Source organism: Nanorana parkeri, unplaced genomic scaffold (genome assembly GCF_000935625.1).
Source record: "Nanorana parkeri isolate BGI_ZX_2015 unplaced genomic scaffold, ASM93562v1 scaffold244, whole genome shotgun sequence".
NCBI classification, from domain to species: Eukaryota; Metazoa; Chordata; class Amphibia; order Anura; family Dicroglossidae; genus Nanorana; species Nanorana parkeri.
In genome coordinates, this window is record NW_017306512.1 from 1,438,402 (window position 1) to 1,455,697 (window position 17,296).

At 41.9% G+C, this 17,296-nt stretch overlaps 1 protein-coding gene across 1 annotated transcript in view; it reads right to left on the bottom strand.

Moving 5' to 3' along the window:
• CEP162 (centrosomal protein 162) overlaps positions 1-17,296 on the bottom strand; it is a 96,982-nt gene that overhangs the window by 4,009 nt on the left and 75,677 nt on the right. The window contains exons 22-25 of the mRNA XM_018556627.1: positions 11,867-12,504; positions 6,953-7,094; positions 3,587-3,685; positions 2,497-2,631 (exon numbers count right to left, since the gene is read on the bottom strand). Of these exons, the coding sequence (XP_018412129.1) occupies positions 2,497-2,631; positions 3,587-3,685; positions 6,953-7,094; positions 11,867-12,504 (1,014 nt within the window). The remainder of the gene's footprint in view (positions 1-2,496; positions 2,632-3,586; positions 3,686-6,952; positions 7,095-11,866; positions 12,505-17,296) is intronic.

Sequence of the window (17,296 nt, forward strand, 5' to 3'; positions counted from 1 at the left end):
AATGTGGAATTGTTCAAGAAACTTTTGGACGATTTCTTAAGGGACCGCAATATACAGGGGTACAGGTACTCCTAGAATGAGATCCTAATAGGTTGGACTTGATGGACTAATGTCTTTATTCAACCTCAAATACTATGTAACTATGTAAGGTGTGTTGGTGTGCTGTGAATCCTGTCTGGGTGGTGAATCCTAGCTTCAGAACACGGGTTATTCCAGCAGCTCCTTCGGGGTTGAGCGCTATATATATCTATATATATATATATAGATATATATATACACACTGTCCCCTATCTGTGGATATAGTTGGATTGCTCTCTTTGTAGTAATGTAGTGATTTTGAATTTTCTAATGTTGCAATAATGGCATATCAACAATAACATCTGGTTTATGAACCAGCTTAGCAGGAATTGCTATGGAATTTCATGTCCCTGGCACTGCTGCAACAGACTGTACAACAATGTATGTATGTATGTATATATACATACATACACAGAACGGTGCAAAGGTTTAAGGTAGGTGTGAAAATGCTGTACAGTAAGAATTATTTTATAAATAAATGTGTTAATAGTTTATTTTTATCAATTAACAAGATATAAAGTAAATGAACAGAAGAGAAATCCAAATCAAATCAATCTTTGGTGTGACTACCCTTTGTCTATAAAACGGTACAATAATACAGGTGAAACTCGAATAATTAGAATATCGTGCAAAAGTAATTGCAGTAAGTGCTGCAAAAGGGGCCCAAACCAAGTACTGAGTACATATGCATGCTTGTACTTTTCAGAGGTCCCATATTGTTCTATGTACAATCCTTGTTTTATTGATTGCATGTAATAATCTACTTTTTTGAGGTTGTGGATTTGGGGTTCTTGGGGTTTTCATGAGCTGTAAGCCATAATCATCACAATTATGACAAATCACGGCTTGAATTATCTTGCTTTGCATGTAATGAGTCTATCTCATATATTAGTTTCACCTTTTAAGTTGCATTAGTGAAATAAATGAACTTTGCACGATATTCTAATTATTCGAGTTTCACCTGTAAGTGTCTGCAGCAACAGTGAAGCATGGTGGAGGTTCCTTGAAATCTGGGGCTGCATTTCTGCCAATGGAGTTGAGATTTGGTGAGGATCAATGGTGTCCTCAATGCTAAGAAATACAAGAAGATACTTATTCATCATGCCATACCATCAGGGAGGCGTGTGATTGGCCCCAAATGTATTCTGCAGCAAGACAACGACCCCAAACATAAAGCCAAAGTCATTAAGAACTACAGTATATTCAGTGTAAAGAACAAGGAGTCCTGAAAGCCATGGTTTGGCCCGCACAGGGCCCTAATCTCAACATCCTCGAGTCTGTCTGGGATTACATGAAGAGACAGAAGGATTAGAGGAAGCCTACATCAACAGAAGATCTGTGGTTAGTTCTCCAAGATGTTTGGAACAACCTACCTGCCGAGTTCCATCAAAAACTGTGTGCATGTGTACCTAGAAGAATTGATGCGGTTTTGAAGGCAAAGGGCGGTGACACCAAATATTGATTTGACTTGGATTTCTCTTCTCTTCATTTACCTTTCATTTGGTAAATTGATTTAAAAAAACAATTAACACTTTATTACTGAAACCATTCTTACTTTACAGCATTTTTCCACACCCGACTACAACTAATATATATACCGTATATACTCGAGTATAAGCCGAGATTTTCAGCCCATTTTTTTGGGTGAAAAGTGCCCCCCTCGGCTTATACTCGAGTCAGCGCCAGCGCGTCATCTTACTTACCTCGCCGAGCGTCGCGTCACTGAATACACATATATATATATATATATACACATACACACCCCTATATATATGTACATGTATCTAATATGAACACATGTACATGGGTATCCACATTGGTGGCGTAAGATTTATTGTTCTTAGATGGTTTAAATATGTTATTGAATATGCAGCTCTGTGAATCGTAAACATTGCATTATGAAGCCAGTATACAAACTTCCCTCTTTGTATTAGAATTTTGAATATTCAAAGGTGCTGTTGTAGTCATGTAAGGAGTGTTTTTGGTTTCTTTTTTTGTGTACAACTTCTATACTATAATCATCTATACTATGATTCACAAACCATTAAAATTAACATTTTCCATTGGCTCTATGCCCCCACCTAAAGTCCTCTTCTTTACCCGGTCAGCTAAAATACATGGTGGGGCCCGTTAAATGATGCTTCTACTCAATTTTGACTGCAGATTTTATTGTTTGAATTGCCAAATTGGAAATGATCTGCATGTCCACAAATTAACTCCATGTGTACCTGATCTTCTAGAGACCAAGCCCTGTCTGAGTGCCGCTGTGCTACAGAAGTATACTTGGCTGTTTTGGCAATCAACTGATTGGGGAAGAAGACCTTCCTGGCTCCTGTTGGGATTGCTCTGAGCTTCGGCGATTTCTAGAAGCCTATGGAAATCTTGCCCAAAACAAGTGATCTGCAACAGCTACTTTACCTGCTGGAGCTCCTGCTCTCGTTGTGAATGTCTCATTTCCATGTACTTAATTTTGCTTTCCAGGGTTAAATAGTGCCTCATTTCTGGTGTGTGACATTCTCTAGCTGTCTTAAGTTCATCCAGAAGTTTTGTAACCTGTACATGAATTGCAAAAATTATAATTTAGCTATGACAAGGAATGACATTGCAGCTCTAAAGCCTTACTCCAGCCACAATATGTTTTTATGGTTTTCACTCAAGTGGGATACATTTCTAACCCCGGTCATGTTTCTTTTACCCTCAAGTAGCCCAGTCATGCGTGCTGTCCAGCCAGGTTTCCGGTATACCCACTATGTCGAAGTCCTCTTCAATTAGCCTAATTTCAAGCTCCTCTATTTTATTTGCCAGACTTCTAGCATTGGTGTACATACATTTAATTCCTCTCTTTTTCTGTGTCCCTGTTATGGAGATTTCAGCTCCCCCTTTTCCCCTAACTGCACAAGAAGCGTGTGGATATTCTCAATGGGAAAAATACAAACAGCAATAAAAAGACAGATGTTTAAATCTTTCCCACTCTACAGTGATGTCACATCTCATGCATAATTGTAAAGATAGTCTTTGCTCCTCTGCCTTGGTTTTTCAAATGCTCACATATGGTTAGAGATAACCTCCACAAACTCATCAGAAGATTGCCCAAAAGAGCACAATGTCTCAAAATTTTGAGCTCTGTGTAGCTCACAAGCACTTAATGAACTGTATTTCATGTAATCAAAGCAGCTGCCTAGCTGCATAGACCCAAGCACGCAAAAATCCAATGTTTGTTTAAATTACTATGTTGAGCCCTGTACAATGATCAAAAACTAGTTAAAAGTGGTGTATGATATATAAACTACAATATTGGATGTAATACTGCACTTGTCTTTAAACATACCAATCTTTATTTATTAAGACAAGTATTGAAAGGAAAAAAAAAAAAAAAGAGCAAACTAAAATTTTGACAAGTAGTTTTATAAACTCATTTACATTATCTTCACTAAGACATACCTATTTACACCCATCTTCTAGTAAACAATACATGCTAGTTTAGTTTTATAAAAATTGCACCAAGTACCTCATTTTGCAGTGTTTCCTCTCGAATGTGGAGAACAGCCAACAATTCTCTATCCTTCTGCAGCTCACTAACTTGCTTTTGAAGATGCTTTATCAGGATCTGTAGATTATGATGACATGTTAGCATGGTGAAATGATAAAAATTGAGAATACATAAGCACATCCAACATACACCTACAGAAATGCTATTTCAATATAGCTAAATCATCGATCATCACAAAAAGGGAAAAAAGATCATCTATAGGTTACAAAGCTTTTCTTTGGCACCCACCTCACCACTTGCCCCCTGGACCCAGTTTTCACTCACCACTACTTCACCCTCTTGCTCCATCCTACACTCGCTAAAGCTTGCCATACACCTATAGATTATCTGCAGATTTTCTATGGTCAGATGGAAAAAGTGCAACAGATTCCTCCATCTACGCTAAACTGTGTGGATGGAGGAATCTCCTACTGAGCCAAAGCTTCAGAATATTGCTAGTTTGTCCCCGCTGGTGGCTGTCAAAATACCTGAACAATCTGATTGTATGCAGGCACTGTTCAGGTATTTTGAGAGCCAGCGGGGCCGACTAGAAGGTACTGAAGCTTGGCCCAGTGGGAGATTCCTCCATCCACACAGTTTAGCGTAGATGGAGGAATCTGTTGCACTTTTTCCATCTGACCATAGAAAATCTGCAGATAATCTATAGGTGTATGGCCAGCTTTACTCACATCTTCAATCTTTCCTTCCTCTCTAAAACATGCGCTGGTCCCCCCAATACCCAAAAAACCCTCAGTGGACCCTACCAACCTCAACAATCTCAGATGTATCTCCTTACTCCCATTTACCTCCAAACTAGAGTGCCTCATCTACAACTGCCTGAGCCACCAACTCCCTGATAACAACCTTCTTGACCCCATACAGTCCAGCTTTCGCCCCCAACACTCCACTGAAACCACCCTCCTAAAACTCATTAATGACTTACTAACTGCTAAAAATAATGGCCACTACTCCTTACTCTTGCTATTGGACCTTTCTCCTGCTTTTGACACTGTTTACCACCTGCTGCTCCTCATAAAACTCTACTCGCTTGGCCTACAAGACTCTGCTCTCTTGTGGTTCTCCTCCTACCTATCTAAGCGCTCCTTTAGTGTCACTTACAACTAACTCCTCCCCTCCACTTCCTCTTTCTGTAGGGGTCCCCCAAGGCTTCTCTTTTCTATCTACACCTCCTCCCTTGGTCAGCTGATAAACTCACATGGCTTCCAATACCATCTCTATGCCGATGACACATTTAAATCCATCTTTCTACTCCACAACTCACCCCCTCAGTGTCTCTGCGTGTCACTAATCTACTAACTGACATATCAGTCTGGATGTCACAACACTTCTTAAAACTCAATCTGTCAAAAACTGAGCTCATATTTCCTCCCACCGGTGCACCTTCCCCCAACTTTTCCATTGAGATTGATAACACAATTATTCACCCCTCCTCCCATGCCAAGGTCCTAGGTGTCATCCTTGACTCGGATCTCACCTTTCTGCCCCACAATCACCACTATTCAAATCCTGCCACCTTCACCTTCGTAACATCTCAAAAATACGCCCCTTCCTCACCAATGAAACCACAAAGCATAGCTACTCATCAACTCACCTGTTCTCTCGTCTTGACTATTGCAACTCCCTCCTCATTGGCCTACCACTACACACAGGATATCCCCCTTCAGTCTATCATGAATGCTGCTGCTAGACTCATACACCTAACCAACCGCTCAGTGTCTGCAACCCCCCTCTGCCAATCCCTGCACTGACTTCCACTAGGCCAAAAGGATAAAATTCAAAATATTACCCACTTACAAAGCCATCCACAACTCTGTCCCCGGCTATATCTCAAACCTTGTCTCAAAGTATCACCCTAACCGTCCCCTCCCAAAGACATCCTGCTATCTAGCTCTCTCATCAACTCCTCCTATGCTCCCCTCCAGGACTTCTCTAGAATCTCTCCCACCCTCCAAACTCTTTACCCCAACCTGTCCGACTATCTCCCACCCTGAGTGCCTTTAGGCAATTCCTAAAGACTCATCTCTTCAGGAAAGCCTGTCCTGCATCAAACTAACTACTGAACTATCACGTTCTCAAACAATTCATCCCCACGCAACTACCACCTCTTGTATCACTTGCCCCTCCCTTTTAGATTGTTATTCCTCAGGGGCAGAGCCCTCTTTACCATCTTGTCTTGAATTGTAATGTCTTCCTTATATTGTAAAGCACTGCTCAAACAGTTGGTGCTATATAAATCTTGTATAATAATATAAAACTGGTAAGTATTAACGTGTATATAAACCCTACCAAAAACATTCTCTTATTTGTTCCCTTTAAATATACTATTGAAAGCATTTTATTACATATATTTAGGTGCAAAAATATTCCCGTTGACTTCCAGTGCTCTCTGCCAGCGCACAAATAAGGATTATGGATGTCGATAGAGGGGAGATGAGGAGGGGGTCTGTGTTCTTTGTAATCCATCAGAAACAAAGTAGACAAGGCTGCCACCATGTGCTTAGGATTTCAGAGCTGAAAAGACTGGCCAAAAAAACTTTATGGTGGTTGTAGAGGAATGCAAAGTCTTGCGTGGCACATCTGATTGTGGTGCATTGCATTTCACATAAACTATATGTACTGCAACATTATAGTGTATCAGAAGTAGGAACAATAATCTTCACGGTCTTGTGCCATCATCCTCTTGGTATCCTACACACCTCCACTGCACTAAATATTGATTTAACTGGTGCAGATTGTGCGTCGTATCTATGGCATGTCACACTTTGTAATTTTACAATATGACCCACTAATTGCATCTTACTGTTCAAATCCTTCAACTTGGACAGCTATTTGGGGCATTCAATAAATCAGTGTTCTGTACGCCAAATATGTGGCACACTATCAATAGTTTATTGGGCCTAATGTGTTGTCAGCTCAAACAGGAAGGTAAGATCTACCAGTAGCTGCCTCATTTCCCACCCTCGGCTTATATTCGGGTCAATACTTTTTCCCAGTTTTTTTTGGTCAAATTAGGTACCTCGGCTTATATTCGGGACGGCTTATACTCGAGTATATACGGTACTATGTTTCTGGCACATCAACCGTTATTATGTTGTACTTGCAGTGTGTTTAAAGGTATACAAAGTAGGGAAATGTGCATATATTGCAGAGATGTACTAAATATATATGAGTTTACTAGCATCAGACAAGCTTGTCATGACCACTGGCAGCTCTAAGAACAGGTTAAAATATTACTACAGCATTATGAATACAAAATCACTGGAAACTAATGGAATACAAAAACAACAAGATGGTTATTATCTGAATTGCAGTGTAAACCTGTACCTCTTGTGTCGAGGTTTTGCTACTTAGTTCAGCAACTCTAGATGATGAATGTTCTATGGCATGCTGACAGATTAGCTTTTCCATGTTCCTCTGGTGTAAATTCTTAAGTGCTGCAATTTGCTCAGCATTTTCCTCTTTTAATCTAGAAAAAATATAACAGAACATCATTATACAATCACAAATGATACCTGCATGCCGGTAATGATGTGTCAGATTAGACTATAATTCAACAGTCTAGATATGAGTAATTTTAGTAAAACAGTTCAAAGAGCGAGGGCACAAAGTGCAGTAATTAGTAAAAGTATAAAATGAAAATTTTAGTACTCACTGTAAAATCCTTTTTTTCAGAGTTCATTGATCGACACTCTATTCTATCATGACACTAGGTACAAAACAAAAGGCTCAGCTTAGGGTCTCCCTGCTGGTGGCCACAACACCTCTCAGCAAAGGAGAGCACAGTTCAATAGTCAAGCAGTAAATGACCACTGGCTGTCCTCAGAGAGGCCCAAACCTGGAAATGGAGGATCCAAGTGTTTGATAACACAAGTCTGAGCTACAGTTTGGCAAACTCAATGAGGATAGTGGACACAGATTGTGCTTAGCCTTCCTGTGGCGCATCTGTGGCCACAAAAAGGGAATCCGTCTTACAGAAGAAGCTGTACAGGATAAAATAGGGGAGTGGGCAATACTATGGCAGATGAGGTTTAATGTTGATAATTGCAAAGTAATGTACCTTGTGACTAAAAAATAAACTAGTTTGGACAATTTCTTGAGGGACTGTAATATCCAGGGATACCAGTATCCCTAAGAATGAGATGATGCGTGGACCTATATGGGTTGGACTTGATGGACGCATGTCTTTATTCAACCCCAAATACTATGTAACATCCCAGACCATGTCCAGGCAATGGAGAGCTATCTCTTTACAATTAACTGGTTATAGGACAGAGTGATGGGAGGCCAATATCAGGGATCAGATGAAAGGAGAACACTGGCCTAGGAAGGAAGGAAGGCCTCGGATGAAGCCACCAAAAAGACGACCTTCAGGGAAACAGTCCATACAGGTCCCTAATGTTTCCAAATGGTGGCTGCTGAATGTCTGAGTTAAACGTTTACACCTTGAGTATAGTGGAGATAATTACAGGAGACAGACCCTATCCTTCTGGACCTGGCTTTTAATAGCCGGGCCATTAAGACAGTGACTGTAAAGCAGGATAGAAGATGGGTCCTTGAGAAAGCAGTTCTAGATGAAAAAGAAAACAGCAAGGACCGTTAGCAAACAGACAAACTAGGTCCACATACAAAGTCCAGCGAGGCCAAGCTGGTGCTACTGGAATGACTGGCAAAAGGTTTCCTGGTGGAGATACCACTTTTTTTGATCCAGGTTTGGTGACAATCTTCCACAGTACACTTTTGAAAGGGCTAAAACATAATTTTCTGTCTGCTGCAAGATTTGGATTACCTCAACACTGTTCAGTATGATGGGGGGGGATCCGGGACAATCCTTGGGCCAAAAGGCCTTAAACCGCCAAGCGCATATCTGTCAGGAGCTGTGGACTGGGGCAAAGACTGGAGGGGCAAACCACCCTGATGGGTGAGTTTGTAACCCAAGACCACCAGCCTGCAATCCCATGTGCCTTGAGATGTGGGTCAACCAGATGTCTGCAAAGAAAAAAAGATGCCCCTGCACCAGGAGAAGCACTGGAGGGGGCAAGCCTGGAGGAGGGATTTTCCACAGGCTTGGCCAACATAGCCTGCCAGGGACATTTGATGCCTCATGTGGAGGAGCACTTTGATGCCTTGGCTCCATTGTTGGAGGTTCCTTAAGGATGAAAAGGACATGTGAAAGAGAAGGTGAGCAGAATACCTTCGTGCCTATAACCTACTTCTCCGTTTGAGGCAAGAAGGTACTCTTGCCACCTGTGAGTTTCCTAATTATATTAGACAGCCTTGCTACGAAAAGGCATAGGGCTGTTCAGTAAGCTCCATCCTAAAAGAACTAGTCCAAGGATGGGGATGACACCGCAATAACAAAAGGATCTAGAGGGGGAGTAAAAAAAATAAATAAAGGATAATCCTATGTAGGTCCTGTGAGACTCCTCCAGAGACCCTTTTAAAACAGTCCACAAAAAGGACAGAAATAGCAAAGGCCTGTGCAATAAGCTCCAAGGTAGAAGAGATGTACGCCATGCCATGTCACATATGTTGCCCACAACAGTAAGGGTGATAGCAGACACTGAGCAGACCTAGACACTGTGCAGACCCAAACAGAGGTGATGTGACATAATTAGAACATACTTATGACCTCTAGGATGGATATCAGCAATAGCTGGAGCAGGGGTGAGAAAATCGGATTTTTGGCTTAATGTCAATCTTTTTTTCTTGTAGTTCAATAAGGGACACTGGGGCCAGAAGGATTATGAGAAAACTAGATTATACTGCTGCCTATAGGAGATTCAACACAGTTAAACAAAGCCAGGTATAACCACTGCAACTCCCATCATACCTCAGTTTTATGTTAGCTGTATGTGGTACACGGCCCTCATCAGACTCCTGACAATCTGTGAGCTCTCCCAGATCACCTGAATCTTACAGTTGTGCTCATAAGTTTACATACCCTGGCAGAATTTATGATTTCCTGGCCATTTTTCAGATAAAATGAATGATAACACGAAAACCTGTCACTCATGGGTAGTGTTTGGCTGAAGCCATTTATTATCAATCATAATGACAACAGAAACTACCCATATGACCCTGATCAAAAGTTTACATAACCTGGTGATTTTGGCCTGATAACATGCACACAGGTTGACACAAAGGGGTGTGGATGGCTATTAAAAGGGAACATTCCTCACCTGTGATCTGTTTGCATGTAATCAGTGTGTGTGTATAAAAGGCCAATTAGTTTCTGGCCTCCAGACAGACCCTTGCATCCTTCATCCAGTGCTGCACTGACGTGTCTGGATTCTGAGTCATGGTGAAAGCAAAGGAATTTTGTCAAAGGACCTGCGGGAAAAGGTAGTTGAACTGTATAGAACAGGAAAGGGATATAAAAAGATATCCAAGGAATTGAGAATGCCAATCAGCAGTGTTCAAACTATAATCAGGAAGTGGAACATGAGGGTTTCTGTTGAAACCAAACCACAGTCAGGAAGACCAACTAAACTGTCAGTCACAACTGCCAGGAAAATTGTTCGGGATGCAAAGAAAAACCCACAAATAACTTCAGGTGAAATACAGGACACTCTGAAAACAGGTGGTGTGGCTGTTACAAGATGCACAATGAGGAGGCACTTGGAGAAAGATGGGCTGCATGGTCGAGTCGCCAGAAGAAAGCCATTACTACGCAAATGCCACAAAGTATACCGCTTACAATACGCCAAACAGCACAGAGACTAGCCTCAAACCTTCTGGCACAAAGTCATTTGGAGTGATGAGACCAAAATTGATCTTTTCGGCCACAACCATAAACGCTACATTTGGAGAGGAGTCAACAAGGCCTATGATGAAAAGTACACCATTCCCACTGATGTTTTGGGGATGTGGGAGCTACAAAAGCACAGGAAAGTTGGTCAGAATTGATGGCACGATGAATGCAGTATGTTATCAAAAGATACTGGAGGACAATTTGCATGCATCAGCCCGGAAGCTGCGCATGGGACGTACTTGGACATTCCAACATGACAATGATCCTAAACACAAGGCCAAGTCGACCTGTCATTGGCTACAGCAGAAAAATGTGAAGGTTCTGGAGTGGCCATCTCAGTCTCCTGACCTCAATATCATTGAGCCACTCTGGGGAGATCTCAAACGTGCAGTTCATGCAAGGCAGCCCAAGAATTTACAGGACCTGGAGGCTTTTTGCCAGGAAGAATGGGCAGCTTTACCATCTGAGAAAATAAAGAGCCTCATCCACACATACCACAAAAGACTTCAAGCTGTCATTGATGTTAAAGGGGGCAACACACAGTATTAAGAACTGGGGTATGTAAACTTTTGATCAGGGTAAATTTGGGTAGTTTTTGTTGTCATTATGATTGAAAAAGAGTAAAACACAGTTGATTGATAATAAATGGCTTCAGCCAAACACTACCCATGAGTGACAGAGAGGTTTTCGTGTTATCATTCATATTCTCTGAAAAATGGCCAGGAAATCATAAATTCTGCCAGGGTATGTAAACTTTTGAGCACAAGTGTATGTCCCAAAGACCAGTTTACCACCGCGCTTCATGGTCACTGGCTTTACTGACATGGCTGTTCAAACCCAGGTCCTAATAGATAGAGGCCTTCCTGATTCATTATTGTTATGCTCCTAAAATCTAGGAAACCCACCTCTCACAAGGTCTACTATTGCACTGGAAAAGTGTACTTCGCATGGTGTGAGACAAGGAAATTCCAACCCAGCACATACGCCATAGGTTCTGACTTTTCAACACTCTGGTCTGGATCAACATCTGGCCTTGAGTACTATCAAAAGGTCATATCTCAGCAAAACAACCCAATTCTTCTGACTGTATCCCTTAAGGAATGGTTAAGAAATTGCTGTATCTGCAGCCACACTTTGAAAGGGATTTCCCAGGCTCAGTAGAGTGTCCTCCTGAACAGCAGCAGAAGACTGCCCACCCCATAATTATGGGCAGCCCTTTAAGAGGCCAGGAAGTGTGCAGTAACAAGAAAAGGGTATATTGCGTTTATCCAAAATGGCACCATTGCTCTATGGGTAAAGCCCCCAAACAAGTCTCCAAAGAAAGGTAGACCACATTAAATGTTTGTGTCAGGGAGACTTTTATAGAAAGCACTTTCACACACTAACCATCTCATATTGTCATGGCCATTACAAAAGTAAGAATAAAGGATAAGTGCTTAAAGTGCTGCACTTATTCTTCAAGTAACAGCAATTAGAAAATTCTGTACCTTTTCGTGGCATCTTCTCCACGTGCCTGAACAGTTTCATACTTGATATTTTGCTGGTTGATTTCCTGAGACAACTTGTGGACTTCAGCTTGTAATCTTTCATTTTCTTGTTGCAGATCAGAAATGTGAAAATCAGCAAATGTGTCTGGCTGATACAGCTTTTCATCTAGCATTGCAGGAAAGCTTTCAGTCTCTAGGGTATTGCCTTTTAAGGGAGGAATGGCCTCTGCTTTGGTGGCCCCCAAGTGTTTGCTTCTAGCACTGGAGCTGCTTTCTTGCCGTTTGCTGGAGAGCATGAGCATCCTTTCCTTCTGAAGTCGCTCCACAGTTTTTGAAAGCTCTTGAATCTCTTTATGTTTAGCTGTAAGTTCTTTGTTAAGTCTTGTCAGTTTGCTTTGCTCTGTCATTTCATCAAATTTAGCATTACCTTTATGCTCTAAAATGGAATTCTTCTCCTTGAAGGTCTCTAATTCTTTTTGCAGATTCATTACTGTAATATGGTGAGCTTCCTTAAATATGGAAAGCTCTTGCTCAAGTGCTTTCACTTTTATTGTACTATCCACGCAATTTTGTGGCTCATTTAGAGCTTTCTGAGCAAGTAATTCTTCAAGCTCATTGATCCGACTCTCATATTGAATCTAATAAAGATGATGCACAAGAAAGCCCGCAAACAGTTTGCTGAGGACAAGCAGACTAAGGACATGGAATACTGGAACCATGTCCTGTGGTCTGATGAGACCAAGATAAACTTATTTGGGTCAGATGGTGTCAAGCGTGTGTGGCGGCAACCAGGTGAGGAGTACAGCCTACACAGTACTTGCCTACAGTCAAGCATGGTGGTGGGAGTGTCATGGTCTGGGACACTGGGGAGCTACAGGTAATTGAGGGACCCATGAATGCCAACATGTACTGTGACATACTGAAGCAGAGCATGATCCCCTCCCTTCAGAGACTGGGCCCCATGGCAGTATTCCAACATGATAACGACCCCAAACACACCTCCAAGACGCCACTGCTTTGCTAAAGAAGCTGAGGGTAAAGGTGATGGACTGGCCAAGCATGTCTCCAGACCTAAACCCTATTGAGCATCTGTGGGGCATCCTCAAACAGAAGGTGGAGGAGCGCAAGGTCTCTAACATCCACCAGCTCCGTGATGTCGTCATGGAGGAGTGGAAGAGGACTCCAGTGGCAACCTGTGAAGCTCTGGTGAACTCCATGCCCAAAAGGGTTAAGGCAGTGCTGGAAAATAATGGTGGCCACACAAAATATCGACACTTTGGGGCCAAATTGGACATTTTCACTTAGTTGCCAGCAGTTTAGATATTAATGGCTGTGTGTTGAGTTATTTTGAGGGGACAGCAAATATACACTGATATATAAGATGTACACTCACTACTTTACATTGTAGCAAAGTGTAATTTCTTCAGTGTAGTCACATGAAATGATATAATAAAATATTTACATAAATGTGAGGGGTGTACTCGGGGCCGGATTTACTCTCCCTGCCGCCCCAAGGCTAGGTTCCGCAATACGCGCCCCCCAGCCAACCCCCCCCTTCCCATCAATGGAGAATGGCAACCAGATGGCAGGGCGGCGGGGTTAGTTTCAATTTTTTTTTTACTGTATTTTTTTTAAACTTTATCACTTTTTAATTATTTCATATTATTTGTTTTTCTAATTTTTATTTTTTTATATCAATTAAATGTTTTTTCCACCTAGCTTTATTGCTATCACACATGAGAAAACAATCCCCTGTGTGATAGCAATTGGAGGTGACAGGTTCTCTTTATTGACCCCGTCACCTCCAATACAGGAGTTCTAGCACAGCACTGTGCTGGAACTCCTGTGGCAGGTGAGAGAGGAAGAGCACAGCTCTCCCCTCTCACTGTATACACGGAGCGGCAGGGTTACTTTTAACCTTGCCGCTCTGCTCACTGCAGTGAGAAGAGACTCGGCGGTGGAGGACGGAGCCAGCGAGGTAAGTGCAGGAGGGAGGACGGACCGGCCGCAGACTTTTTACATGTGATCTCAGTGACATCGCCGAGATCACATGTAAACGAACAATCGGCTTCCCTCACTCTACATTTAGTCCTGCTTGTGCAAAGCAGGACGAAATATAGAGAGGGCAACTTACCGTCCGGCGCCCTCAACTTCCTTACAAGGACATCGCTGCCGCCCCTCTGCGCCCTGCCGCCCAGAGGCTGGGCCTCTGTGGGGAATCCGGGCCTGGGTGTACTCACTTCTGTGAGATACTGCATATATTCATATTTTGTCTTAACAAAAAGTAATTTAATCTCTTATACATATTGCCAGCAATCAACCTTTATATCAAATTCTGCATCTGTAGAAAAGGTTAAGGAACTATCTCAAAACTGTCAAATGCATGTAAACCTTGACTGAACTGCTTCCCTTTTTTGGCCCCTTTTATTTTGTTAAAGGTAAATTATTACAGAAAACAAATGTAACCACTACAACAACTGGTAAGCTGCAATATATAACATTTTTGTTTTGGGGTTTAGATTTAGTATAAGGCCTCATTCACACAGCATAAAGTTGGGCCATACAGATCTGTGTGGCATGCACAGATGTACCGGGCCGTTGCTGGGAGGGACAGGTGCTGCATGTGATTGCACACAGCAGCCTGTTCTTACCTATGGGAGGATGTGGCCGTACGCTGTCATACGCACACCCAAACTGCACATTCATGCGTGTCCGGGTGTCCGTGCTCGGAGGCAGACAGGATCCATTCTGTATGTGTCCAAGTACAGACACCCGGACCCGCACGGATGTGCAGCTCGGTTGTGCGTACGGTCGTGTCCTCTCATAGGGAAGAACAGGCTGCTGCGTGCAAATCAGAGACAGCACCTGTCTCTCTCCCGGGAACAGCCCAATACAGCCACGCACGCCAAACGGATCTGTAGGGCCCGACTTTACGCTGTGTGAATGAGGCTTAAAAAGGTCAGAAGTGTGCCAATACCCAATTCCAAGAGCATTTTCTAGATGTCTGTATACTCGCCCCCACGCAATTTTCACTCGCCAATTGCGAGCGGGCGAGTGGAAATTTTGAGCCCTGCTCTAACAGATACCAAACACGCCTATATTACCAGGTCCAGATAGCTAATAAGATACATTAGGCCTCCTAAGAGAAACATACATGTTTGGTTTCTTTCAAATTTTTATTTTACTCTGCTAAAAAATATGCTAGTTGCCGGATTGTGAAATCTAGTCATATGGAAATATAGATGTACTCAGGATAGTTGCTAATAAGGTTGTCAACTAGGCATTATAAAACACTCCAGTATACCTTCAACACACCCCTTGGCCCCTTTGATTGGGTAGAAATTAGGACTATAACACCCTCACAAGGGTCAAGGAAAAGCGGTTACATTAGCACCTCTGTGCTCCGACATCATAACTACCAAGGATACTGAGAGTCACGTTTCCGAGAGGCAGTTACCCTGCCATATCAGATTGGACTTACTCTGCAAGAACTCTGTACTGAACCAAAGACCAGGCCGACTCCACTTACTTTTTTACTGTTAAAATCCTTTTATTTTATTCTTACTTATGTCTGTTTTTCATTTTGTTTCTGTAAATACTTGCTGCACACTTTTTCTTTTCATTAAAATTATATTTTAAAATTGTTAAGCCTGTGAAATAGAAATAAAATAATGCTTTCTTTGAAAAAGAAATAAAAGAACTTTGCCTCTGTGAAAAAGCTACCGTAATTTAAACTCTACCACATTCCTGTCTGGAAGTGACAGCAAGTGTGACAGACATTTTCTTTAAAGCTCAGAATTGAATGAGCAGATACTGCGCATATGTCTGTAAAAAAAAGTGGTGTCACAGTGGTCCACATTATATCAGCAATGTCACGTGGCATTCTTATTTATTTATTACAGGTATTTACATAGTGCCAACAATTTACGCAGCTCTTTACATTCTGCACGGTCACATCAGTCCCTGCCGTCAAGGAGCTTACAATCTAAGATCCCTATCACACATGCATACATACATACGAGGGCCAATTTAGACAGGAGCCAATTAACCTACCAGCATGTCTTTGGTGTGCGGGAGGAAAACGGAATACCCGGAGGCAAGCACAGGGAGAACATGCAAACTCCTTGCAGATAGTGATCTGGACAGGATTTAGGCCAGGGACCCCTAATGCTGCAAAGCAGAAGCACCACTACGCCACTTGTTTGCATCCTCATATTGGCGCTGAAAGTGATATCAAAGTCAAAAGGACTTTAAGCTATTTCAAATGCTGATTAAATTACCTACAATGCAAGCTGCTCCTTTATGTTTAAAAGTTTTAGTTTCCTGCAGAATCAGCTGGTCCCCTGAACACTGGTCCCGACATCCTGTTTTAGAGTGACTCCTTTGTCAAGTAAAGTGCTATGCAGTCACCCTTGTGTGTGCTAGTAAGCTGGGTGTGTCGCCACAAACACAGACACAGCAAATCAAGCTACTCCCCTCCCCCATGGAACCCTCTCTTCCCTTCTTTAAGCTAGTAGATAAACAGTTGCTGGGGTCTGCTCTGTCCTTTGTGATCTTGTACAGGACAGGAAGTTCAGGGAAGCTGAGCCGAGAGACTTGGAAGCAGCTGTTCAGAAACATGATGATTGTAAGTGTTTTGGCAAAAATCTAAAGCAATGCTTTCCTTGGCAATGTATATATTTGTTTGATCTGGATTCATTATTGAAAAAAGTTTGAGAGTTTAAAACTACTTGAAGCCATGGGTAATGGAGTACCACTGATTTAGCTGCTTGCCTGAAGTTTCCTTTTAAATATTTTTTAGATTGCCATATTTTCTGTTGCTTGAAAATCACTCGCTGGTGGTGCTGTTACTTAAAACATATCTAAATCCATGAGCAAAAGGTTTATATAAAATTCAGCTTATCAGTTGGATGTGGTAGCTGCTTTAGTTTTCTTTGTTTTCAGGCAGGTGATCCTGCCAGTAATACACTTCCTGTCCAAGGGTGACAACACTCACTCACAGTTTTGAATCAATGGAAGAGAAGCATTTTTACCCTAGGGCAGGACTATGGAACACCTCCATCTCATCTTCGCTATAACTTAGGGAGAAAGAGTTCTGTAGTCCACAGAGAGAACAGGGAACAATGTTAACTGATAACAGTCAGCAGAAGTTACCAGTTCACAAGATTTTTGGCAGAACAGTTTTTTTTTAAAGATATAAAAACACTTTTAATTGTATATTTAACAGCCTAAAATAAAGCAAATTGAAGTTTATTGTTCAGTTTTACAACCAGTACAATTTAATTCATGTTTATATCTGCTTGTGCTTCCTTTGAACTGCCCACGCTAGATCAGACGCAGTGGGACATCATGGGAAAGCAGTTGCACCCTGTACTTAAGCTCTCACTTACTTTGCTAATGAGACAACACAGCTTAAAGATGTTTCTGCTA